Source organism: Siniperca chuatsi, linkage group LG2, assembly GCF_020085105.1.
Source record: "Siniperca chuatsi isolate FFG_IHB_CAS linkage group LG2, ASM2008510v1, whole genome shotgun sequence".
Lineage (NCBI taxonomy): Eukaryota > Metazoa > Chordata > Actinopteri > Centrarchiformes > Sinipercidae > Siniperca > Siniperca chuatsi.
In genome coordinates this window covers 5,231,514-5,258,567 of record NC_058043.1, presented here as the reverse complement: position 1 = coordinate 5,258,567, position 27,054 = coordinate 5,231,514, and the positions used below count along the sequence as shown (strand labels likewise).

General features: G+C 39.0%; 1 protein-coding gene and 3 non-coding genes across 4 annotated transcripts; all 4 read right to left on the bottom strand.

Moving 5' to 3' along the window:
• Positions 1 to 12,355: 12,355 nt before the first annotated feature.
• On the bottom strand, positions 12,356 to 25,544 carry ahcy (adenosylhomocysteinase). The gene is made up of 11 exons (XM_044209780.1): positions 25,389 to 25,544; positions 21,989 to 22,179; positions 19,685 to 19,760; positions 18,427 to 18,579; positions 17,270 to 17,382; positions 16,591 to 16,798; positions 16,145 to 16,232; positions 15,874 to 15,991; positions 15,534 to 15,656; positions 15,264 to 15,335; positions 12,356 to 13,725 (listed from the first exon to the last, which is right to left on the bottom strand). The coding sequence occupies exons 1-11, from the start codon at positions 25,414 to 25,416 to the stop codon at positions 13,594 to 13,596; spliced, it is 1,302 nt and encodes a 433-aa protein (XP_044065715.1). The 5' UTR covers positions 25,417 to 25,544; the 3' UTR covers positions 12,356 to 13,593.
• On the bottom strand, positions 17,621 to 17,756 carry LOC122870310. Its single transcript, XR_006376525.1, has one exon. It is a non-coding gene; the product is annotated as a small nucleolar RNA SNORA17 (small nucleolar RNA).
• Positions 18,659 to 18,794, bottom strand: LOC122870309. The gene has a single exon (XR_006376524.1). It is a non-coding gene; the product is annotated as a small nucleolar RNA SNORA17 (small nucleolar RNA).
• Positions 20,233 to 20,368, bottom strand: LOC122870306. The gene has a single exon (XR_006376523.1). It is a non-coding gene; the product is annotated as a small nucleolar RNA SNORA17 (small nucleolar RNA).
• Positions 25,545 to 27,054: the final 1,510 nt, after the last annotated feature.

Genomic DNA, 27,054 nt, shown 5'->3' with positions numbered 1-27,054 from the left:
ACACTAACGCAAGCAAAGTTCTGGTCTTACAAAAACTCAAACAAAGTTTGTATTGATGCCAGTCTGGAAAGTGATGAACCTGGCAGACAGCTAACTGTTGTTTTTTTGTATTTTTAAATCAGTGTAAAGGTGAGAAGATGTATTTTCTCAGTGTCTCTATACAAACTCTGAGCTAAACTAACACAGTTCACCTTTAATTACTGTATCTTCAACTGACATTAAAGCATATAACATATGATGACTGATGTAAACATCTTATGCTTGTGCTCTAGTAGAGCTGCTCTGTGGCCATCAGATCAGACTGTGGTTGTAGTGGGCAGCTTCCATGTGTGTAAGAATGTAAACCAGGCAATTCCTCACAAAAAAAGATCAGTGATGTCAGTGAAACTCCCAGGAATAAATAAAGATTAAAAATGTGAGTTTGTACTGTTTTATTTCTGCAGATGTGTATTTATTTTATGTAAATTTGGGTTCAGGCAGACAGATCTGAGTTGATCCCCTCTGCAGCTCAGTCCACAGCAGGAGACAGCTGCCAACAGCTGCTATAAGAGCAAATATACGTGTGTGAATGTGTGTTTATCACTGCGATGTGGGGCAGCTGTAGTCTAATTGCAGGCTGCTGTAGCAGTGACGGCCTTGTGTTCGTCTGATGAAAGTAAAGAGAGAAATTACATTCAATGGTCATATATCAGTAATAGTAGTCAATTTCAATCCACACAGAAAAATAAACACACTGTGCCAATTTTTTCATAAACCTGTTGTGTCCCGCCCACACTGTCCTGACAGGCGGTCTGATCAGAATAAGTAAAAACACCCGTTTGTGACTGTGAAGCCTTTACGTAAGAGATTTCAACACGTCTTCCAACTCTGGTCCTGTGTAGCACATACCACCATTTAACCACCTGCCCTGCAGATGTTTTTAGGGTCACTCTGAACCATAAACATGACTTCCCAGAGTAGAGATGTATGATGAAACCAGGGATGGTATGATAATTTATATAACTACTGTACTACTACTGCAAATCAATAACGAACAATGATGACCACTGAGGGGTCATTGAGGGGGCTCAACAGGCAGATAAATATTATACTATATTTCTATGGGGAGAGATGGAGAAACAAATGTTTTGTCTGTAGAGTTATTAAAAGAGACAATGTAAGAAGTTGCATGAGAAAAGTTTACATTTTTCACATGCTTTCATTAAAAAAATTTGAATTCTTTTGAATGGGCTAAAAACCAGAAATAAATTCTGTGTGATTTTTAATAGCCAACTGAGTACATACATACATACATACATATTCATCTAATCTCAGTTATTTTCAAGAAGATAATTATTTACAAGATGTGGCCATTTAATAATAATAATACTAATAATAATAACTTATTATTATATATACAATGTCACTATTATTTATTACATAATTAGTGACATTGTATTTATACTGTACTTCACCATCTACCAGTAAACCCACTTGGTACTCGACACTTAGTTTATCTTATACTTATACCAACATGTTACTTAATTTATTTCTGACCTGTTTATAGTGTATAATATCGTTTTCTCCTGTGTGCACTGACGTAAAGACGAGCTACTGTAACAAAGAGTTTCCCTACGGGGATCAATAAAGTATTTCTGATTCTGATTCTGATTCTGATTATTAGTATTATTATTATTAAATGGCCACAGCAGCCCCTCTAGTTGTTCCGCCAGCCACACGTACTGATTTATTGTATGTTACATGTAATGTACATTAAATAAACACGTGTAAATGTGATTTAATATCATTATGTGTTGTCCAAAGTCCCTGCAGAAAACATGAATGGGTTTACCAGAACAAAACTCTCTTTAGTTTGTCAGGTTACAGGCATTTCAAAATATACTTCTCACTTTGCTATTTTTTTAAATTAAAACTCTCCCACTGTGGGGGAAGAGATAAAAACTGCTGCCATAAATGAAATACTCAGAACCGCAGCTTGACCGAGGAAGAAAATGGTTCAGTACTCATTTATCAAGAGACTTCTTTTTAAAAAGCGATTTAACAAAGAGTAATTTGCCTTTCTGGTTCATCGCTACAGGCTGTTACCCCACGTGACTCTGGTAAGTTTAAATGAGAATTCAATACCTACAAACACTGTTAACCTAATTGAAACCTGATTCTCAGCTTTGGATCTAACGTTAGTGGAAAAAAGCATTTTTCTACCTGAAGTTATTTCCATACACTAGTTTTAAACCCTAAGACATCATTAATTTAACAAAAAAAAATAAATAAATAAATCACAGCCCTGTGCAGTCTGAGGTCATTTTAACTTTTAACAATTTACTAGAAAAAAGAATCACTGTTTTATATCTAAAAGCCATATAATCTTTTACTTTTCTGAATAAGGTAGAGAACAAAGACCAAACTCAAACCTTAAATGTCGTTTCTTGACCCTCAGCCAGTTTACATTAATAATTGTGGGTTTAAAAAAACTAATTTAAGGTTTAAATCCTTTAATCTTCCAAATTAAAGCTAAAGTTTGAATCATTAAATTCAGACATTTATTGGATGGATTTTTATTGAGGGGTGTCTGTGTAGTTTATGGGGTTATGGAGGCATTTAGAAGCTTTTTGAGGGATGTTTAGTGATTGGGTTTGATGTTTGTTCACCATCTTAAAGGAAATGTTTTCAGTCGTTAATGCAAGGCATTTTTTTCCCCATTGCTTCATCATTTTGGTTTAAGGACTACAACCATGCTCGCTGAATGGATTGAAAGTTTTTATTAAGATATATATAAAAAAAACTACAGAAACTGCACACAAACCTGTGTTTCACAAAAAAAAATAATACAGAGGCAATAAAGAAGTAATAGAGGTAACAGCCTCGATTCTACTTGGTGTAAAGACTTTAATAAACTTTAAAAGGTGAGGTTTGGTCAATTTATTTTTTACGTTATGCACAAGTATGCAACATTTTCCTATTTTATTTAAAATTTATTTATTCATTCAACTGAGCAATTGTATTTTCCAAAGCCCTCACTACAATGTGTGTGTGTGTATATATATATATATATATATATATATATATATATATATATATATATATATATATATATATACACACACATACACATATGGATATGAATGATGATTCATGAAAATTATGTTATGTTAAGTTGTTTTGGAAGCTGTGGTTTCAGAGGGTTAAATGTCACTGTCGTCGACAAACAGTTCAGTTTTAATTCACATGTCAGTGTGTCATTCTAGGTCTAGAATCTTGATCTGGCAGTGAGTCCAATCTTTCTCTGGACAGATTTAACACTTGCAGACTGTATTTCAATGTTTTGACTCATCACTTCCTGTGTGGAGAAGATTTCCCACCAGCGATCATAAGGCTGCTGGAAATTAATTTTGGACAAACGGGAGAATCTGCAGCTTCTCAGTGGGGACGGGACGCTTTGCTCAGCTGCACCCACACTTTCTGATGGAGGCTGATAAGAAAACTGGCCGGTGGTTTGGTTCCTGCAGCGTGGCCATCTGTGTTGGACTTGGTCAAAGTTCAGGACGCCTGCCAGTTGCATAAGCAGAGCTCCGGGAGGTAATGGAGGGTCTGAAATAAAGCCAAGACTCCAGAGATTGTCACACCATCAAAAACTGTTGATATGATACTCTTGACTTTTCTAGCACACAGACAGACACACAGATGTCCAAGTCGAAACTGAATTTAATGAGAACAGTGTGAAGTGGCTGCTTTCACTGGTCTCTATTGAAAACACATCAAGTTAATAGGTTGCCAGCGCCTGCTCGAACTGCCCATAACGCAATATATAAAGTGCTGTTTTGTTAGGACTTCTTGCTGTGCACCAACCAAGTGTTGTTTCTGGACGGCCTGAAGTAAATCTGGGCCTTAGCATGTCAAACAAAGCATCAGATGTTTTGTCTTTGTTTAACCTTCACACAAAGTCAAACCAGATTGTGGACTTGTGGGCTCTGTTAACGCTGCATCTCATAAGTTTAACTTCTTAAATTTCTTTTTCCCCTCTCATGTGGAGATCTGATGATTTCTGTTCAGAGTGAAGACAGAAACCATTTTTCACTTTTCAGTATTTGTGGTACAAAATGTGCGAAGTGACTCAGAAAACCTTCGTGACTTGTACTCAAATGCAGCACACATTGGCATGATTAAATCTGGTGTTTCGCACTGAAAAGATTAGTCAGGTTTTCAATTAGTTGATCAAAAGATCATCATCGTTTACAATGTGACTCTGTTTTATATCATTGGCCGGACAAAACAAGCAATTTGAGGATTTCCCCAAAGGTTCTGAGAACTTGTGACGAGCTCTTTTACTATTTTCTGACATTTTATAAACAGATTGATAAATGTATTCAATTAAACAGACATACACATCACAGCTAACCATTTTGCAATGAATGCTGATATGTTTTAGATTTCTGAGCTTCCATGTCGTCACTGGCTTCTATTCATTTCTGTACTGTAAGAAAATCTGTAAGCAGACTCTTGAATTCTGCTATGAGTTACAGGATCATTGAGAGATCATGCAGCGCTGACTTATCAAATCAACCTGCACTTACAACTGTTTTACTGTGCAATTATAGAATAACTTAACAAAACCACACAGTCTGCTATTTGTGTTTCATATTGTACTAAAATGAATGGAAATAAAAGGGTATCTGGAAGATGGGAAAAAAACAACACACTGAAAGGTGCTTCGTCCACCTCATTTATATACATGACTGTATTCTAAATAACAGAAACACCTCTCTGTATAATGGAATGCAGTTCAACAGCACAAACTGCAGCCTCCAAAATTATCATACAGTTGAATCAGAACCTCTCTCTCTATGAGTTTTAGCCTGAGTGTACTGATTGGTGCAGCTTCGAGGAGCTAAAACTCACCTGACATTCTGCCTTCAAACTGTAACGTAAGCCTACAAAGTACTGTCTCTGTGCATCTTTAGCACGGCAGCATGAGTGTATGGAGTTTCCCAGACTAGATGTGATGCAAACAGTGTTATTTATTGAGTCAGAAATAAAAAAATTAAAAATCCAGATATCAGCGGAGGCTCATGCAAAGGTCTGGTAAACTTTAAGGGCTGAAAAAGAGCTACAGGCAATGCTGTTGGAATAAAGCCAATAATATGAATGGAATCCAATTGTAAAATAAACAATTTAGTTTTTATAGGCCTTGAAGGACTGGTGGCAGATAATCCAGACGAGAAAAGATGATTGATGACACAATAAATATATATATTGGATCTTAAAAACAATGAACAGCCAACAGAGAGACTGTAATGCAGTGGACGGCGCCACTCGGGATCAACAATGTCAGAAAAAACAACACATAAAAAGCAGCTGTCCAGTAGAGAAAACTCATACGATGCCGCAGCACAGATCAAACAGCAGCATGTGGAATATGATGCTTTTCGGAGACTACTTTTGGGATCAGTGGGGTGGACTGATGATTTCTGCCAGGCCAATTGTCACCACTGATAAAGTAAAATACACCCACAACAACACATCAGAAACAAAACAAAACAGTTACAAAAAATCCTGTTAACAGGATCCAGTTCTCCCCTTTTATATTTCTCTCTAAGTCATAAAACAGGCAATTACACTGAACAAAAGGGGGTCAATGGAAACTATATTTCAGGCCATCCTTTTTTTAATATACTATTTACTTTTTAATTCCTGAATCTGATTCTGATTTTACTCTCGTTACCCCCTTGTTTACTAAAAGTGACATGAACAGTGCCCTGGGTGTGCAGTGTGTGCATGTGTTTCCATGCTATCTGTTCCCCTCTCCTTCTTCAAGAGACGGCAGAGCAGGGTTGTATAAAAATTGATGGTCAGACACGGCTAATAGGATAGCTTCCTCCGGTTTGTGTTCTTTGGCTCTGTCCCCTCAGAGGTCAGTCAAGAAGACAAGTTGCAATTGGTGCAATCTGGATGACACAATTCACCAAAGTTGAACTTGACATCAGTGCGGATGTACTCAAAAAAACAAGGGGTCATAAAAGTTGAACCAGGCAGCATTTTTATGTCCTGAGTCATAATCACAATGTGCCAGAGTCAGGCACTTTTAAGTATTCTGTTATTTTGTTTCTTAGTGTGAAACTGAGGCAAAGACACTTCTCACTGGGATATTTATATTTTATAAGACAAAAACTGTCAAAGCTGAGAGGGCTGGAGAAGCACCGATTCCAAAGCAGATGCGACATCTGTTATGATGGTTCTTCTGTCATTTTAACACGATTTTCACTTCATATTAGTGTCAGCTGTGGGTTTCATGCTAGAAGAGTCATCCTGGAAAAAATTACATATGACCACTGGACAAGAGTTGAAAATGAAGTCCTGCAGTGTGAACAAAGCATCGATGTCATCAGCCTCCTGAATCCCATCAGCCAAACCTCGGCTGCCACACAACACCATGGTGATGCTGTTAGGTGACTAATGGCTTTATGACCGCATTGTCCCACAAGCTAAGGAGCCCGAGGATGTAGTTCAGTTTGTGCCTCATGTTACCCAGACATTGCAAAGTGGCTGCCCACTGCTCATAATACTTTGGATGGGTTGAATGCAAACGAATTTCACTAGACGTTGTAATGTGTATGATTGAACTTGATTTGATTTCATTGATGTTTTTACTGTATTGTAGAAAAGGTTTCAGTCGTGGTCATCTGGACACTGTTTTCAGAATCAAGACGTTTCGGCAGGATGGGAGCCGAAACGTCTTGATTCTGAAAACAGTGTCCAGATGACTACGACTGAAACCTTTTCTACGATAGAACACTCCTGGACGAATGAGGGACTACACCGTCTTATTTTTACTGTATTATTAAATTAGACTTATGTCAGACTTAAAATCGGCAACCTGGTTGGGGGGGGGGGTGTCTTTGGGAATCCCACAATTCAATTCAGAATTGATTTTCGATTTGATAAATAGAAAAGGAGCACTATTTCCAGGCTCTTTCTCCAGTGCACTGTATAACTCGTGCTTTTAGTCCACTGAATTGCAATATGAAACATAACTGGCAGTTTAACTGGTCTTAAGCAGTGACCATCATTACATTAAAAAAAAAACAGGAGCGGACTACGCGTTTTGCATGTTGCTTCATCAGATTCGCTCTGTGCTTAATTGCCGTCAGGTGTGTCTTTAAATAATCAGGCGCTGACTGGCAGAGAGTCCAACAGGTAAACATCTCCACAAGACTCCCTAAATAAATATCATGATTATAGCACTCTGACGTGTCCATGGATGTTCTGGAGATCCTTGTTTTCTTTCTTTCTTTCTTTCCTTTGTTGTAATGTTGTGTTGTGTTGTGTTGTCCCTGGGGAGGGAAGCTGCTGATTTTATTAAGCCAAACAGATCACCCAGTTGTTGGTTCTGGCAAAGGAAACCTGTCCCCCAAACCAAGTTATGTCATTATTTTCCTGCATCAAGTTCTTAGCAACTTTATGGTGCTTTACAGCGGAAACATTCCAACGTCTCACTGCAGCTTTTCTAAACTAAGAATAATAAACATTTAAAAGTGAAAAAAGGAAAGATTGAATGAGCAGAGGAGTAACAGGACAAACTGTGCAAGCCGAGGAAAAAAAAGCAGGGGTTTTTGCCTTACAGCAGACTTTTAAGGTCCAGCATGCCTCTGGATCATCGGATCTTATTTTTAACCTTTTAGTAGCTTTTTGTTTATTCAACAAAATCTTTGTTCTGGTATCATTGTCTATAGCAGTATGTTCTCTATCATAGTGGATTGCCATTATCTTGTTAAAAAGATTTGTGAAGTTTTATTTCTACACTAAATGGCGTCTGTAAGTGAAGAACTGAGGCGGGGCTTCAACAGTAAATTCAAGATGATAAATGGCCGTGAAGGGTGTGATCACATCGCACAGCTTTCTACTTATTGCTCTGAAGCAGAGAAGTTGACTTGATTGTATTTCATATTTAGGTCAATACAAGTGAAACAGGGCTTGTAAAATAAAATGACAAAATCACAGGCTTAAGATGAAATATTAAGTTGGGAGGAGTCGAGCGAGCAGGGTTGTTTAATCCTTGTTGCAAATCACACTGCACTTCTCTCATTAGATGACACATATTCAGTCTTCTCAGTGAGGTGAGATTTTGCCGTTTTGAGCCAGAGGTTCTTCTTGTGATGAATTATTATCTGGTTTTTCAGTGCAGGGAATATGAGGCAGAGCAATCGCTGAGTGTTTTACTTCAGCCACAAATAAAAGGTGAATTTGGACTCAAATAACAGGATGACATGGCAGTTCCAGGTTTAAAAAAAAACAGACCACAGACAGGAGAACAAACTGAGGTCCAAACAGATGGAAATGGTAGCTGAGGAACGCCACAGTTTTGCTCCGACCCAGCTTGAAGTGACATCACTGTTTTAATCAAACCATTGCAGCATTTAAAGTGAGACTGTGTCACTTTTGAAGAAGCAATAACACATTCTTCCTCTTATAAATGAAATTAATTCAGAAACAATAAAACATACTCATGCTCAATTAAATACACTCAGGAGTTTTGCTGCTACAGTCTTACTTGGTTTGGTATGACCACAAGCTTATGGTGGCTAATGTTAGCTAATGTTCACAAACTGTGACAGATAGTGCTTATAATACTGAGTCAGTTTGCTGACTTAACAACTCTTTTCCTCTAGTGCTACAGTTGTACCACTTTGATTACCACTTTTGTCACCGAAGTTACATAGGTTCACTTCAAAGTCAAAACCCGTAGTTTATTTTAGTTTTAAAAATCTTGACGTGTCTTCTTGAAATAGGTGATGCTGGTAGTTTGGTGATGTAGGTGTCCACTTGTGTTCTTGGTCGCCAACCAGACAGTAACTGTTAATTAAAGGGAACACATTTGCCCTCCTGTCTGATTAAGTGCAGACTGTGTCGCTTCGACCTTTTTGGATCACGTCATACTTTCCTGTATTTTGGACTCTCCGGCTCTCCGTTCCCTCGAAGGTCAACACTGTCAAGGCGGTTTCTAATTGGTCAGTGGCACATATTTGTGTATCAAAAGTTTAACTCCACATAAAAAGCTCCACACAGATTTACTTCACCTCCACAATAAAAATCTGTTGATGGCAACCATTCAAATTCATTGATTGTGTCCTGAAATTTTGATGTTATAAAGCATCTAATGTCTAATCCTGCTGACATTTCCAGCAGTACATTCTTCCAAACCCAATTTCAATTCTCATACAACATGTACATGACTTGTAACCACAAGTCTTTAAACGAGTGCACCCTGGACAACACACAGGATACGATATAACAAACTCATTGAATGTGATTGTTGCTGATGACGTCTAAATGAAAGTTTTTGAGACATTGTGGTTTACAACACACTGTCCATGATGGCGCACAATCTCAGTATACCGAGATTAGAGAACACACACTGTCATCTGCTGGTGAAAGGTGTGTAGTGTAACAAAGCTGATGACTGCAGAGTGTGTAAGATGCTGTACATTCAGTACATTTATCTATTTATTTACTTGTGGTGCTGCCATTTAACGTTTTGTATTAAAACATAAGGGACCCAATCATGCCATTAACCACTGACACTAAATGTCACACGCGTAAAAAAATTGTTTATCTTGTTGTGACACCAAGCAGAATGACAATCATTAGTCACCTGGTCTTTTTTATGTTTTTGTGTTTCACTTGGGCAGCTCTGAAGGTACTGGTATAGAGAACCAGAACTTTGAAAAGCGATGTTTTTAAATGTAAAACCTAAAGGATTTTTTCTTATCGTCATTAAATCCCACGAAAAGACCAAAACCAACAACGCGTTAGTCCGTCTCTCATTACTTTCTGACTTCCCTACCCTGTCTGTGGCTCTCAGCTCCAAGCCCACTGGTTCCTGCTGAATATCTAAATCTTTAAAAACAGCTCACAAATACACAGTTTTTTTTATAAAGCTGGGCACTGTAGTTTTTAGCAAACATTATTTAAACAGGAGAAAACAATGCATTCGTTGGGGATTATTTTCAGTGGCGGATTAAATTGAGTCTGTCATTGTGGGGTGGTTTTTTTTTAAGTTTTAAGAATATCACCAGACTGAACCAAACCTACCTTTAGAGTAAAACGTTTTTATTCCTTTTAGTCAGTTATCTTATCTTATATTTGTTTTTTTCTATTTCACTTTCATCATTATATTCACATTGCATTCATCTCCCACCGTTTTAACATTTTGGTTTCCACTGTTCATTTGTCAGTCACCTGTAAAGCAACGCACTAACCTGTATGAAGGGTGCTGTACAAATGACTGATTGATCGAGTGGGTGAATGACTGAAGTCCACTTCCTGCTTAAGGATATATCCTCAAGAACATGCTGATCCCTGAGTTTCAAACACAGACATAAAATCACCCATTTCTCTCTATTCAAATATCTTTTATCATATAGTTACACATTAAGTTAAAAGCAGCGGTCAGTTGTTCTGTTGGATCATATGGGCTGAGCTCCCTCCTCTGTTGTTTGCTGGAAAGTGTCACCTTATCTGAATCCGGTTATAGGAAGTCTTACCATCTCCCCTCTGAGTTTTAATCCAATCAGCAGACTTTCAGAGTGGTTCTTTAAATGATTTAAAGTGCTTACATCTGTATCAGATCTGCTGCTCTGACATCTGGTTTGTGTTTTGTCAGCTAACTTGATTTTATAATAAAATAGAAGCTCTGATTGATGCCTGGAGGACTTGTACAGTAGATGATCTTATCAAAGTGTTCAGCTGGTGGGGATCCCCGGCCTGTTTGGATTGTAAGGCCAAGCGGCAGCTTCCTTTTCAAAATAAATTCAGAGACAGATCACCCAAAAGAGTCCACAATTTCAGTGCCAACAGTGATGTTTTCTTAGAATTAAGAAAAAGTCTGCTTTTTAAACAAACTGGTTACAACTGATTATGATGTTTTACTCAAGGTCATTGCTGATAGTCACATAGTCAGTCAGGGTGTAAATAAACCTAAATTTGCCATCTTTTTTTCCACAAATCCTGCCAGTTCCTCAACTTCACTGCAGCTACAGTGCCTTGCTCAAGGATTCTAAGGATATTGTTAAAGATGAGAGCACTTGTTCAGTTATGCTGCCAATGAGAAGAAAACAGCCAAAACACTAACTATATATATAGTTATGTATGGATATGGTATAACTATATACATCCTATCTCAAGTCACTTTACTGAACCACAGATCTCCCCCCCCCCCCTATTTTCTATTTATTTAAATGTGTTTTTATCCAGGGTTTCAGCAGATGTAGGCCACTCCCCTGAAACAAAGACCATCTCCACCAACATAAAATAATGTATCCAATTAAAACAGTCATTCAGGGGAAAAGGGCAGGGACACTATTGCACAGCAAATTCCACAATTGATTTTGTTTAGGCTGTCCTCTACTAACGCATCAGGATCTGACACAAAGGTCCCCGGCCGGTATCAAACCAAGAACGTTGCATTTACAGTATATATGACATGCATCTTAACCAGCAGGCCCCTTTGTATATATGTTTAGTTAATTCTGTATTTAGATCACTTGCTTTTCCCAGAAAGGCAGATTTGACCCGGACCCTAGGCCTACAACTCACCCAATAAAGTCTACCTCTATCCTCTTTATAAGGAAATTCAGTTGTATTAGAACTTCTTGTCTTCTTTTAATAGTTTCATCATTTCTATTAGTGGTGATAATTGCTACATCGACATCCAATGGGTCAAGAAACGAGCCAACAGTTCCTCCAGATGATCTCAACCACTTTATTTGGAGGTCAAACTGAAAGTGTGCACACCTGAAATGTCTGTAATAATCCCTTGTTACACAGTGAAACTGTATGCATGCAACGCTACGGCAAATACGTTGTGTAAAAGTTGAACTATAAAGTCTGTGTGTAAATTGATGGATGTTAAGGGACAGTATCTCCAAAACTTGACAACACACATCAAAACAATCTAGATGGATATACGGCACTACAGGCGAGAGGAAAAATATGTAGTTTTGATTTTGGGGTGAACGGTCCCTTAAACAAGTTTGAGAAATACATTTAGTCTTTGTTTTCTCTTCCAAATAAATTGGACTAATGTGGGGATTTGTTTCCAACCACCGTCTGACTGCTTGTGTTACCTGACCTGTCTGACTTCTTTATAGCTGTCGCCATGTTTCCAGATCTCAGCTATTAACTTGGTGAGTACAATGTTATTACTGATAGGAACGAAAGTGACAAAAACAGCCAAGTTGCAATTGTTCCGGCATGTGTATCGGTTTCGGTGTGAAATTCTCATTTTTAAACTGTCAAGAATAGGACTTCCACTTTATCATAAAATGTGTCTCACCACACGACAACATGAGGAGAAACAACCCAGAGTCAACATGTTTTTTTTATTTTTCAGTCAAACTTGACAGTTTCAACATCAAATCGATCATTTACAAGCAGTTGAACTCTACTTCAGGCGGTAACTGTTGAGGACGTATGCCACCACTTTAACTTCCCCCTGATTGGCTACAGTGAGAAATTAAATGAACTGAGAGGCGGGGGGGGGAGGTTGTACTTTTTGGCCCTTCAAGTTAATTAAATAATCACAATAAAAAGGAAGAAAATGAGGCAAGAATAAGAGTTTTTATAAACCAGGCAAAAACATGATGTGCTTTGGTGGTGCCTTTGGCAGCAGTCCTCTTACCTAGCACTTCAAGAGCATTGACAGTCTTCACACACGCGTCGAGTACAGTTTTCATTAAGTGCTAACAAGGGGCAGTATTAATGTGACTACACTGGACTAAGGCCAGTGTCCACTAAACTGTTTGCCTTGATTCATTAAGATACAGAAGAAAAACCTGTTGTCACTTCTCAGCGCGATAAAGACGGAGAGAAGAGCTTAGATAGAAAAGCATCAGGGTTTATTATTATTATTATTATTATTCCATAAACGGAGAGGGAATGACAAACAACAAGAGAAAATCTCTTTAATAGCCATAGTAGCACTTGATGGTGTTTCAGAAGAGCATTGATGAGAAAGAAAGGAGAGAAGGCAGAGAACTGAAGATATCGGTGTGTGCCAGTTTGTCAGAGCAAAATAAGATGGTGATGAGCCAAACTAATACATTTTCAGTTGAAATACAGGGCTGGATGTTTGATGTGTGTATCAAAACAAAAGACTTTTATAACCTTTTGCATCCTCCTGATGTCCACAAACTCCCATATAAAAAGATAGTGACTTTGACCAGATACTGCTTTGTGTCGATGCCATTTACTGGGGCAACGATTTTGGCTTCAAAGTCCAGCTTCATGCCAGCTGTTTGATCTCACTTTAGTAAAGCAGAACGATGGTTCCAAACTTGAGCCGTGCTAAAATCATTTGGATCAACACAGGATGCAACTTGTGAAATAAATGTCTTTAGCATTTGATATGAAGGCTAGTTAAGAGGGAAAAAAAACGCAAACAAAAACAGTCTCTGTATCCCTGAAAAGTAGACATTTGGAAGTCCAAAACCAAAATGGCACCCATAGTGCAACCTGGCCAAACTAAGTGCACGAAATCTTGCTACACCAACACCCTTCTAGCCACACCTCCTCCTCCACTTGCCCAGATGGAGAAGGGGCTCAATAGCGATAGTGGTCGGGCTTGAAGGGCCCTTCGGTGGGCAGACCCAGGTACTTGGCCTGCTTGTCTGTCAGCTTGGTGAGTTTCACCCCCAGTTTATCCAGGTGGGCGGCTGCCACCTGCTCATCCAACTATTGAGACAAAGACATGGGAGAGAGAAAAGTTCCTGTTAGCGAAAACTGGTATTTGCTTACAGATCCATTATTTCCTCTCTTTTGTTTAATATTTTTCTGCCTTCTAGTTCTACTTTTTAAAGCATATTCTATTTCCTGATTGTGTTTTGGTTGTCTGATATTGTACATATAAAAAAACAAAATAAAAAAAAAAAACAAAAACAAATCTGTCACAGCAATTTGTCTGAAGAGAAATACTCTCCATCTCTAAAGAAGTGATTTCATATTGCAGAGTGAGGCTGCAACTAATGATTGTTTTCATTATGGATAATTATTTGGTTCGTCATGTTAACAAAACTCAGAAAATACTGAAAAATGTCAATCACAATTTCCCAGAGCCCAAGGTCATGCCTTCAAAATACTTGTTTTGTCCATCCAACCGTCTAAAAAACTCAAAATATTCAGTTAATGAAATAAAAATAAATTTTAAAAAAAAGCAGCAAATCCTCACATTTGACAAGTGGGAATGAAAGAATGTAAACAAGAATGAAACAAGGATCAATAAGATTGATCTTGTGAAATTAAAAGTAAAAGCAGGGCCAAAATTTGTACTTAAATGTGTGCATATCTTAGTTTAGATTGTCACTACGGGAACTTTGCATGCTGACATTCACACACTGCTTTCCACTTTGAGGGGAGAGAAAAAAAGAAGAAAAAAAACATCTGAGTCTTTGCACAAATTATATCAACGCAACACAAGTTTGACGTAAATTCAGGTTTGTGAATGTGCAGAAAAGATACGTCGTTGTAGAAAAATGTGAGAATGTCTGTTTATCAAAATCGACTAATGGATTCAGCAATATTTCATAGCAGCCTTAACAGATTTGTAAAGCATTCCTGTTGTGTAACGCTATTCTCTATTTGTTCCACAGGGAGCAGTATTTCAGAGAACACGAAGGAAAAGGGACTTATGTAAAATAAGCACATCTCGGATAGTGAGATGTTCTGTGGGCATAACCCCGCTTCTTAAAGCTCCCCATCATCTCTTGGCTTTTTTACTGTTACTCCCGTTCTGAGCCTTTTAAGCACCAAATAAACCTTCAATCCATTGCATTCACCAGCAGCTCCTTCTTCCTGTTTGGTTTTGTATTTTCGCTCAGGTTTAAAATTCCTGCCCGCCTTGTGAACCCTGCTCCCAATGTAACTACTTACTATACTAGTAAAATTCTACTTGAAAAATCAATTTTCCTTTGTGCGAGACAAATTAAAAAGAAAAATTTGTATTGAATCAAACAGGAATTTCATCAAGCAGTTCAAAACTTGGCCCTGGTGCTATGCTGTGTGCTATACCATATGCATAAATTGGCAAGTTTTGCTGTCAGGTCTCTGCAGCTTTGGACAAGAACTTTCACTGTATTATTATTATTATTATTATTAATAATAAATTCAACATCTATCTTTGAGTGCTGGATCACAAGCTATTCATTTTCTATTCATGTCCAAGATCAGTTTTAAATGTTGTCCAAGTGATGAATTATCATGGTGTGGCTTCTGACCTTTTTGGGCAAGAAGTGTACTCCCACGGGGTATTGGGTGGCGTTCGTCCACAACTCAATCTGAGCCAGAACCTACAGGAAAGGACAGGTGATGAGACACCAACTGTTAAAGCAGACTGAATGCCGCAATAGTGCTATTATGATAATATGTCAAAACCATAAATTTAAATCTTACTGCTGTTTTGAAAATCATGCTGCTCAAGACTAAAGAGACCAAGACTAAAGTTTTTACTGCATGTATTATAGCCACTCTGCTCTGGCTCACAGTACCTGATTAGTGAAGGAGTTGCTCATGACAAAGGACGGGTGCCCCATGGCACAGCCCAGGTTGACCAGTCTGCCCTCGGCCAGGACGATGATGTGACGGCCGTTCTTCAGACGATAGCGATCAACCTAAGGAGAAGGAAAAGGGTTACTGCTGCGGTGATGGTTCAGATACAGAACAGACTTAGAGATTGTTGGGGAGAGGTGAGCGTAGACAGAGCAAGAATTCAGAAGACAACAGATGTCAAACTCTGAATATAAGCCTAAGGCAAAAACTGTAAAAATTCCTGCTGTACTTATATATTAAAAAAAATTTAATACATTCAGTCCTTGTCAGTTTCCCTACCTGAGGCTTGATGTTGATCTTCTCTGCAGCGTTTTTGTTGAGCCAGCTCATGTCGATCTCACAGTCAAAGTGTCCGATGTTACAGACGATGGCGTCGTCCTTCATGTTCTCAAAGTGACTGAACACACACACACATACACACTTATTAACATGCAACTTGTCATTGTGCAAATTAATACATTTTCATATAAGAAGCATACTGAATTTCACTTTGTGAAACTTCTAAAGAGCATTTCAGTTCAGTAGAAACATCCGAGTTGGTGAAACTTACTGTCCTAGGATGATGTCCTCACAGCCAGTGGTGGTGACGAAGATGTTTCCTTCCTTGCTAGCCTCATCCATGGTGGTAACCTCATAACCTACAGAACAACAGAGTAGGAGGTTGATGTCTCAAGAATAGACTGATCACAAAATGTTTTAGCATGAAAAACACCACCCAGACAGAACCCGGTCTCTATTTAGAAACATTTTATTTCTTCTAATAATTTCTTTTCTCCCCCCACTTGTTTAATGACTTCTGCAGTTTACAGTTTGTTGAAATTTCAGTCAGCTCAACCTACAAGTTCACATTTAGATTTGTACATAAACAAGCATCTCTGGTATAATCTTGCCAGTTCTGAAGCTGACAGTCAACCCATAATGTTTAAAAAAAAAAAAAAAAAAAAAAAAAAATGTTCATGGCCTTAATATACTGTTGTTTTGGCAGTCATCACCTACCCTCCATGGCGGCCTGCAGGGCGTTGATGGGGTCAATCTCTGTGACGATGACGCGAGCTCCGAACCCACGCAGAGCCTGGACGCAGCCTTTACCCACGTCACCATAGCCCGCCACCACGGCAACTTTACCAGCAATCATCACATCAGTGGCTCGCTTGATACCGTCGATCAGACTCTCCCTGCAGCCGTACAGGTTGTCAAACTTACTCTGCAAGGAGAGAGAGAAAATATATTACTTGTTATTCAACAGGACGTCAAGCTTTTTCCAGACAGAAAAGAGGAGAGATAGATGGCATGGTGTCAAATTCAAAGATTTATCCATACGTTTCCATAAATCAGAGCATTCCCATGACCTCTAGTTCAGAGCCATTCAATTTAGCTATACAATTACTGTAAGCATTTCCCTCAATACAAATGAGATTTTAAAAAGGTCTACTAGGAGGTCGGTTTGCAGTTTGAATCCTATATGATTAAGAAAACCAACACATACACTTATTCAAGTATACCCACCTGTGAGGTTACATATTACAGACAAACCCATTCATTCAACAAAACATGTTTAAGGTGGTATTTAACACTATTCCTTCATTAATGAATGGTTCCACTGATTCGGATTATTATACATTTCTGTCCACTTATCTAATTTCACTCTACAAGATGCAGCTGAAGTGGCTGTTACCTTTGTGACAGAGTCGTTGACGTTGATGGCGGGAATTTTCAGCTCGCCCTTTTTCATCATCTTGTACAGGTTGTGGACACCTGTAGTAGTCTCCTCAGACACTCCACGGATACCTGAAAATACAAGGTCACGTAATTCTGGAAAATTTCCCAATACATACTTTAGTTTCACTCCTGTACCCACTGTGGAATATTTTTGTGACTGGTCAAAAATGTAAGTTGAGTAAGATGTTTTCATGTCATAAAAACTGAGTGTCATTGTGATTAGAGGGTTACTCTGACAGTTATGCATGTTTCACTGAGTAATTTAAGAACAGGCTTTACACATGCAAATACAACTACACACTGTTTAATTGTTGGTGGCGAGTATCACTCCGAGTCCTCAATTTGTTGTAGAGTCTCAGTGCAGACTACCACCAGTCTCTCTCTGCCACCTTATGACACAGCTACAACACTGATGGTTGGGCTGCAACGCCTCAAGGGGCATAAAATATTTTTTTTATTTGGTATTTTGTAGTATTTTTTTCCCTTGATTGAAATGTTGGCTGATAGTACAAAAGAAAATTGACTGAATGGACACAAGTCTATCAACAACAAGAGCAAAACTTTGTAATACCGAAAGGAAACAGATCCAAGATAAAGAACGAACTATCTAAAACAACATCAAGTTTATGTATGAAAATATTCATAATTATGTAACATTAATGAATTGCAGTTGCTGCATGAACAAGCATGTGTCAGACCACTACTGCCATCTAGTGTCCAAAACTCTACTGCAGCTTAAACATTTAATTAAAAGTTAGAGTGGGAAAATCACCACCAGCAACTGTGCACTGAATACTGGGACATATTCTGGTCAGAACTAGTTTCCTGCAGCAGCCACTTCAGAAAAGTAAAGGACCCAAAACTAAGTCTGGTTAACTACCAAACTGAAGAACCTAGAATTATAATCCTGTGACAGAGTTCACTGTCACAAAAATATGGTCACTATAATTCTATCAACCAAGATTTAGGAACAACCAACAGCTCTTACCAACATGTCAGAGAGGCACCAGGTATTTATCAATGAGATCTTAAGGCTTTTCCTAAAACCTACTTCAACTGGGGAACAATGAAGATAACAGCAACCTCATAATAGTGTGTGTAAAACAAACCAACCTGCCAGCAGTTTTGGATACTTCTGGTGGACCAAGTTGGTGAGGTCTCCTCCGTCGTCAAGGATCATGTTGAGGGGCTCGCCGTCTTTGAAATACAGAGTCTGTTCGATGCACCACAAGTACTCCTCATCAGTCTCACCTTTCCACGCATACACTACAAAAAGAAAGAAAACAAATAATGAAATCTCTGAGATTCAAGTGAAAATATTCCCACTCACTGGCAGTGAATCTAAATTATCGGTGGCGAGTATCACTCCGAGTCCTCAATTTGTTGTAGAGTCTCAGTGCAGACTACCACCATTCTCTCTCTGCCACCTTATGACACAGCTGCAACACTGATGGTTGGGCTGCAACGCCTCAAGGGGCATAAAATCATTTGACATACAACATCTGGTGAGTAATATCTTATTATTTTACCTTAAATGACATTCCTGTAGTTTGCCCCCCCCCCTCACTCACTGGACACTGAAACCTTTAAATTGTATTTTTAAAAATCAGCCATATGACAGTAGAGAGTCTCAAATGGTAACAGTTAGCTCCCACTGCCATACTGGGAGACCAACATGCAAATGACCTGGTAAAACTTTAAGACTATTTCCACACTATGCTGGCTAAGTCTGCAAGTCTGAAACAATTGTCTCCCACACACTTTCATGTCATTTTCGTCAAGCTCTCCACCCACACTGAAGAACCTGAACCAATTGAAACATTCCTTCCTCATCTTTTTTGTTTGTTAACAATAGTGTGCATCACAGCCATCATGAGAAAGACCAACAGCCTCAGCTGGTTAAACCTCCCTTTTGTACCCTCCTGCTTTGTGATCAACTATACTGTGATAGTTAATACGACCAAACTCACGATATAATTGTTCTCATTTACATATTTTTCGTTTCTGTTGTCAGACAGCTCAATGGGTATAAAAACAATTTGTGGATCATAAATGCTACCTGTTAACCAGGCAAACAGTGATCATGAAGTCACCTGAGTATAATGTCAATACACAAAAATTTATTATGTGATTGGCTTCAGTGTATTGACATTTAAAATTGCTCATATACAAAATTATAGGGGCCAAAGTGATCTAAAAACTTTACTGCCACACAGCTCCCAACTGCAGGCTTACTTCATTTGTTTTTCCAAAAGCTCAGTTTTCTTTGTTAACACTAAAACACGAGGCTGGCATTTTAGATTTATCCACTCTGGAGACCGTTTCTGAAAAGCTCTAGTTTTTGGGTGTATACACAGAGGTGGTGTGTTACCTGGAATTCCAGACTTGGCAATGGCAGCAGCAGCGTGATCCTGAGTGGAGAAGATGTTACAGCTCGACCACTGAACCTGAGGAGGAAGAGAGAGTGTCAGAAGGGAGAGCAAGTAAAGAAACATACACCGAGTTGAGACTTCTGGAGCATCGTTTTTTCCTTTCATTATGTTCATGTGAATTCATTTCCAATTATATAATTTACAAGTAATGGAATGAAAGCTTTGGATAAATGTTCACATGAACTTCAGCAACCTGGTTAGTGATAGAGTTCTGCAGTAACCTGATTTCATATACAACATGTAAACGACATGTTAAGGAGTTTGAACCAGCAGAGGGCTGAGTGGAAAAGATCATTACTTGTTGTGTATCTTTGTATCCAAGATATTTGAATTCAAACTAGAAATTAAAGTTTTATAAGCCATGTCAATTCAAAAAGAGAAGCAGGTTGTGCATTATCATACTTTGAGCTCTGCCTCATTATTTGGACAGGTACAACAGTTACACTCAGTTTCACTGGGTAATTTAATACCCCACAGCAACTGTTAAACTGTTGGTCGTGAGTATCACTCCGAGTCCTCAATTTGTTGTAGAGTCTCAGTGCAGACTACAACCATTCTCTCTCTGCCACCTTATGACACAGCTGCAACACTGACGGTTGGGCTGCAACGCCTCAAGGGGCATTTAAGCAATGAACATGTATAATATGAGGAATAATATTTGGTGAGTAATATCTTGTAGACTGAGGCTATAGCGAATGTGCTTTGGAACTGACAAAAGCACATTTAGCGAGCATCTGGAGACAAATTTATGGTTCATCTTTGAGAAAAGACAAAATTAGGATGAGTGTTCACTGTGTCTGGTCAGACTCTGCATTAAAACATCAAGATAAATATAAATATTATAAATCATCAAACTCTTAAAAATGTGTCTGATTATTTCCGAAAGACATGAATGAACTATCATCGCATTGTGAACCATGTTTGTAAACACATACTGCTGCTATCCAGTGTCCAAAACTCTACTGTGGCTTGAAAGAAAATCACAGGGAAATCCGATTGCTGTTCAGCTGCATTAAAAAAAAAAAAAAAAAAAAAAAAATTTTTTTTTTTTTTTATTAAAGTGGGTTTATAGTCAGTTTCCTCCCAATAACCTCGGTACTGTAAAGTCAATTTCAATCCAAGCGGCATTAAGACACTGATCATTTAAATTTGAGCTTTTTGAATATAAAGACAAAACAAGAACCAACAACTTTGTAATTCTGTCGCTTGCAAAACTACCTTCCACACTACCAGATCATCACCACCAGCAGCACAGAGAGAGAAGTATAATCAGTTGGAAAAATACATCCCCAAGCTGAGAGAGCAGGTTATTTATTCTGTTTGTTCTCAGGATGCAGGTTCCCGCAGGACGAAACCTGGTCAGACAGATAAAAAAAAAAAAAATTAAAATAACAGAACGCATCAGCCTTGAGGCCAGGTTGAACTTTTTCGGTGGTTAAAATGCATATTACTGTTGATCCCCATTCAAAACAATACAGAGGTGAGCGTCTGTGCGGAGCAGCTGTCTGCTTCTCCAAACAGGCTGCGCGCCGACCACATCTACTGTAGGTAATACACCGACTATTGATGAGTACCTCATACAACCCCACTTTAAAAAACCCAAACTATCCATTTAAAAAAAAAAAGGAAAGGATTATGTTCCATTTGTTTTTTGGACCTATAATGCTCCTTTTCAAAAATGTCCCCTAGCACAACTCATCTTTCCTTGCCATAGAAAAATCACTACTGCACCAGAACACAGCATCTGGAAGCCTTAGATATTTTGTGTGTGTAAATTCAGGTCATTAAAACAAGTTTCTAATACATCACATCTAGGGTTGAGGCTCATCGGATGCAAATCCTTATTGCATATGAAAACCACAGTAATTTGTGCCTTTTTCCTGCACAGTATGTTCTACTGCTACAGCGCTCAAATCTATTGAAATCAAGAGATTGATCAACACGACGATCTGATTAAAAGATTGTTTTTTTTGTTCACACTAAGTTCTCATTCATTCAAAGATTAGTAGTAAAATAAATGCCTGTATCCATTCTGAGAAGAAAAGCATCAACTTTTATTCAAAGCAGAATGTAGCAAAAGATAATAAAACTCTTAGCAAACTCCTCCTCCAGCTGCAGCTGGCAAATTAAGCTACATGTGCCCCAGGTCTTCTTAAAGTAGAAAACCTGTTTCTGAAAGACATGATTGATCAGTGGATGTTCTCGAAATGACTAAATATTAATGATAAGCTGGTAATTGTCACCTCAGCTCCGAGGGCTGTGAGGGTCTCGATGAGCACGGCGGTCTGAAGGGTCATGTGGAGGCAGCCGGCGATACGGGCGCCCTTCAGAGGCTTGGACTGACCGTACAGCTCCCTCATCTTCATCAGACCGGGCATCTCATTCTCCGCAATGTCGATGGCCTTACGCCCCCATTCGGCCAGGCTGATGTCAGCTAGGATAGAGGGGGAGAGACAACAGGATGTTGCCGTACAAAAATATGAACATTACAATAAACATATTCTCGTCAAGTGTCTTGATCCAGCAGACTTGCTGTAGACTTGGCAACTCAACATGATTTAAAAAGTGACACGACATGGATTAGAGTCACTTTTTGTCCCTGCTGCTTTTAATCTCTACCTTTGCAAATCAGCTGTAGTTTTAATACAGAAGAAAACAAATGATATCGGTTTTCTCTGATGCATGTAAATTGCTGTGGTTTCCTAATATGTGAGAACATAGCAGCCGTCTCCCTGCTAACCGTGTTCCTATACTGGGAAAATTAACACAACCACAGCTGTCTGTACAGTCACTCCTTTCATTCCAGACAGCTGCTGCTGTACATGTGCAGTTGTTTTTTGTTTGCTTTATTGGAGAGTGGCGAACATGATCTCACTAAATTTATGTAATAGGGAAGTGTATTTATGCATTTGAAACATGACACTGAAAAATTGTAAGCTATAAATCAATACCATTTGACCAATTATTTGTTATTGTAGGCGACCAAGTTGTGTAGTGACTGATGCAGCATAGGAACAGGTTATTCAAGGTTTATTTCTTAAACACGTCAGCAAGTGCAAACATTGAAGAGTTGAAGTGTTCAAGTGGTCTAACACACTGACTTTTATTCACAACTTAAAACTAAAGTGTCAATGGTTAAAGCTACAGGATTTCACTTACACAGCACCAGCTTGTTTTTGTTTTCAATTCTTGTTTCTTTAGCAGCACTTTGTCCTTATGACGCTTTGTACAAAGTTGTTTTTCCCCCCAACCAAACTGCTGATCATGTCCCCCAATTAAACAAAAATTCTCCCTACAAATTAAAGACACTGTTCTAAAAAACAGAGGCACTAACATAGCGAAGGCCAGGTAAGTGAGGTGCTCGTTTACGCCATCACCTGGTAGCCTAACTAAATTGAACAAGAATTTAAAGTCACAACTAGTCTGATTCAGCTCGGTGATAATAGCTCAAATCACATGATACTGTCACGTTTAGAGCTGCATGAAGCGTAGACGAATTTTATAAGCTGGAAAAAGAAGGCAAACACCATGTCAGTCACACAATGGGGGGGGGGGGAAGTGAAGATAAACTCACCACACAAGCAGAAGAGCACAAACACTGCTGCAGGTTAAACACCAGGCTGATTGATCAACTCCAGCTGGACCCATGTTTAACCCATAGACTGTTGTACATACGTGTTAGCGGATGGGACATGGGCCAAACTAAATACTCAAAGTACACGTCAAATACATTTTTCCCCAAAGATGGTTTCTGTCATTTTAGGTAGTTCTTATCATGCTGATGTATGTTGAAGTGTTCATTTTTCTGATAAGTTTGGTTCTAAATAAGGGGGTTTCACATCATGATTGACAGCTGAGCCCTGCTCATGATTGAGTCGGCCAGGAACTTCATACCGCGACTTGTACAGTGGGAGGAAGTAGACAGACAGACACACACAAAATGGTTTAACCCAATACGAAAGCATCCTGATTTAACAGGAAGTGAAGCACCCTGTTCTATGCTGCAAGCTCTACAATGCTGCAGGTAAACCTTGGCCAGATAGCAGGATGGGAGTCCCAAAGTACAACCCACCTTCCACCACTACAGAGGCTGCCACCTGTGCAAACACACCTCGGCCGGGCTAACTGCACTGAACTGGCACTGGGCTGAATGACCAGCCAGAGGGGATTAGGGACACTTTCACATTGAGGTCAAAGTAGTGACTAAACTAAAAGTCAGTCAGTCAGTGAAATGTCTTTGGGGATGTGAATCATTATGTGGTCCCTGTAGAACTACATGAGCAGAGCACCAATACTGGTAGTATTGGGGTTCAAATCCCATACGAAACGGCTTATAACAATACAGTATTAGCATTTGAAGTACAGTTATTCACCAAAGGCTTGTTATAGTTTAAAAGGCGAGATGTACGAGTGCAGCATGAGGCAAAACACAAGATTGGTCTACAGACAAAATGTTTTACTGACTGCCTGCTTGTAGTAAATGAGTGATATTGTATCAACATGTCAGGACTTGAAGGCAGTCACTGGGTTTAATTCTTAATACATGGCATGTAGTCGATGGGGAATGTGTAGACTTTGCCCCAGAGCTATCTATCAGCAGGATATTGTGTAACTTCTTCTGCTACTGCTTCACACGCACAGACCAGAAGTCACAACAGGTGAACTTTTAGTACATAATGATGTGTTACAATTACAGTTATTTTAATCGGTACATGAAAAACTTCCTATTTTACATGCATTTCCTGACATGTTCAGCTGAATGCAGTTTATGATTTCTAAGTGCCTTTTTAATTTCTCAATGCAGAAAATTTAAGTTCCAGCATCTGCCCCTTTGTACTCCCCCTCCCCCTCATAAAGATGCTTCTCCAAACAATGACACTTGCATTAAAAGACGGGTTTACTTTCATTTATAAACTTCACAGCATTTAAATCTAAAAGCATTTGGCTCTCAAAGCTGTTACACGGAAACACCACGTGTAGTCTCAGCATAACTACGGTATGAGAGTTACATACAGTGCAGCTCAGTCTTTGCCTGCTCTTGTCACTCATGCAGAAACTGGCGGTGAAGCGCCAGTCATCATGGAAATTGTAGTTCGCATACACTGTCCGAGCCGAGGAGTATGACGGCTCCGGCTTCGCTGATAAACTACAGCATCCAGAGGCTGTGGCTGTCGTTTCTGCTCACAGCGAAGCCCATGCTCGGCGCTAGTACGAGTATTACGTGTCGATTCATTCCAAGATTTGAGTAAATTCTGCAAACTGCGAGTGTCAAAAAGTGGAATATTTACAAGTAACGTTAACAAGCTAATATAATTAACCAACATCAAACCTGCTAAACAGCCTGCTAAATGACAATAACACCATACAATTTACCACAAGCTAGCAAATTAACGTTAGCAATAACGGAGCCAGGATACTGCTATCGTTATAAACCCTGGAATTAGTAATAAAGCAATCTTAAATATCTGACTACATTAGTTCCATCGCACGATTAGCTTTTAGGCTGAATTCGGCTGCTTGAAGAGCCGTTACCCGACATGCACATTGCCTCAAGCGTAACAGCATGCTAGCTAGCAAACCACCACCCTTCTTTACGAAACTTAACTCATAAGCACAGTTAAAACAATAAACCTTGACACTGACCAACTTTGAAGGTAAGTTTCTCGGACATGGTTCTCTTATGGTGTTTTCTTCCGGGGAGGTTGAGTGCAGCGGCAGCCTAGCCGACGGACAGAGACAGAGAGGGAGGGACAGAAACATGACGGCTCGCTTTTTATCGTCGAAGCCACATTCAAACCAGTTCACACGACAAGGCGGTTCAAACCCGGATATACTCTGGATTCCTATTGGCTGCAGCAGCTCCCGCCCCGCGTATGAGTGATTTGATTGGATAACGGATGATGTGGTACGGCCAGCCAATGAGAACTTGAGGTGCAGCGTGGGGCGTCAGTGTTTGGAATGTGTAGCTGGAACAAGTTTTGTCTGGACCTATGGTCTGGACTCCGTGTTTTCCCTGTTAGCAAATAAGGAATAATATAGTTGTCCTATTCTGTTTTATAATACTGGGGTTGAATAATAAGGTATTGTAGGTTACACAAGCACTTACAACACATTTTCTTGGTTCTTACTTGTACTAACATGACTGGTGTAGGCCTACTGCAAGTTTGTCTTCTATGAATTTGACGAGATTGTGAAACACTTAGGATAATGTGTGTTGGAACTGGAGAGTGGTTTACCATAACATAATGTAACATATTTGCATTAGGAAACATTAAATGCAAGGCTGAATTACCAACCAAGCAAAACAGGCAACTGTCCCAAAGGCCCCAAGTTGACTGTGTTAATGGTAAGAGCTTGGTGAATTGATTAATTTGCATCACCAAAGTGCAATATCAACTAAAGCAGGTCCTTTGTTATTTCCCAATCCTGTGGCCCTGTCTTGTACAGGGGCCCTGTGTCAAAATCTACTTTTAACACCATAATTATTTTAGTTTATCCTGTGCTCACATGGTTCATATTCCTGAGGCATTCAGATGAAAATGCCCATCAAGCCAATGTAGTGTAGTCTAAGCAGATACAATGTAGATATAAAAGCTGAGAATCTGCTCTTTGCTCTGGCAGGGGTAAGACTCAAAGGCAATTTAAAGGTACGTTAGGTCAGAGAAGGGTGTGGAAATACTACTTTCTAATACTAGAGGATATGCTAATTAATTGCTATTCGTAAGACTAGTGGAGCTAGATAAGCAGGAATGGCAGATGGACAACTGAACAGGCCATTGTATTCAGATTAAACTACCTAAGGTAAATATAAGGTCTGGTTAAGTATGTTAAGCAGCCACGTATCTGCTCTTTGCTTGCACGGGTAGAATTCAAATGCAGTTTAAAGGTCTGTTAGAGAATGGTGTCATGTTGGCTGCCATATGTAGTTTCCTATGTGCGCTGTATTTAATGGGAACTTGGTTATATACACAATACAAAGACAACATGAGGTGGTGATGGGGTTAACAGGGGCCCAACAGCAAAAATTTTACCCCAGAGCCCCAAACAGATGTGCAGAAATGCACAAACTAAAATGCACCAAAAAGGGCCCCGTCGCACTGAGAAAGCACAAATTATTCTTGGTGCATCAAGGTGTTCAAACTGTGGAAAACTCTGGAATGCCATTTTAGTCAATATTAAATAAATAAATAAATAAATACATAAATAAGCCTATGAAATTAATAAATATGGCCATGAAATAAATAAATGAGTCAATATGATTCAATAAATAAATGTGTTTTTATTTCATTTTTATGGATTTCATGGGAAT

Coding starts and splice junctions, on each gene's coding strand:
- ahcy (XM_044209780.1), bottom strand. CDS start 25,416: ATGTCCGAGAAACTTACCTTCAAAGTTG. Junction 22,180..25,388: donor GAAACTTACCTTCAAAGTTG/GTCAGTGTCAAG, acceptor CCTCTATCCTAG/CTGACATCAGCCTGGCCGAA. Junction 15,657..15,873: donor AGATCAACATCAAGCCTCAG/GTAGGGAAACTG, acceptor CCTTCTCCTTAG/GTTGATCGCTATCGTCTGAA.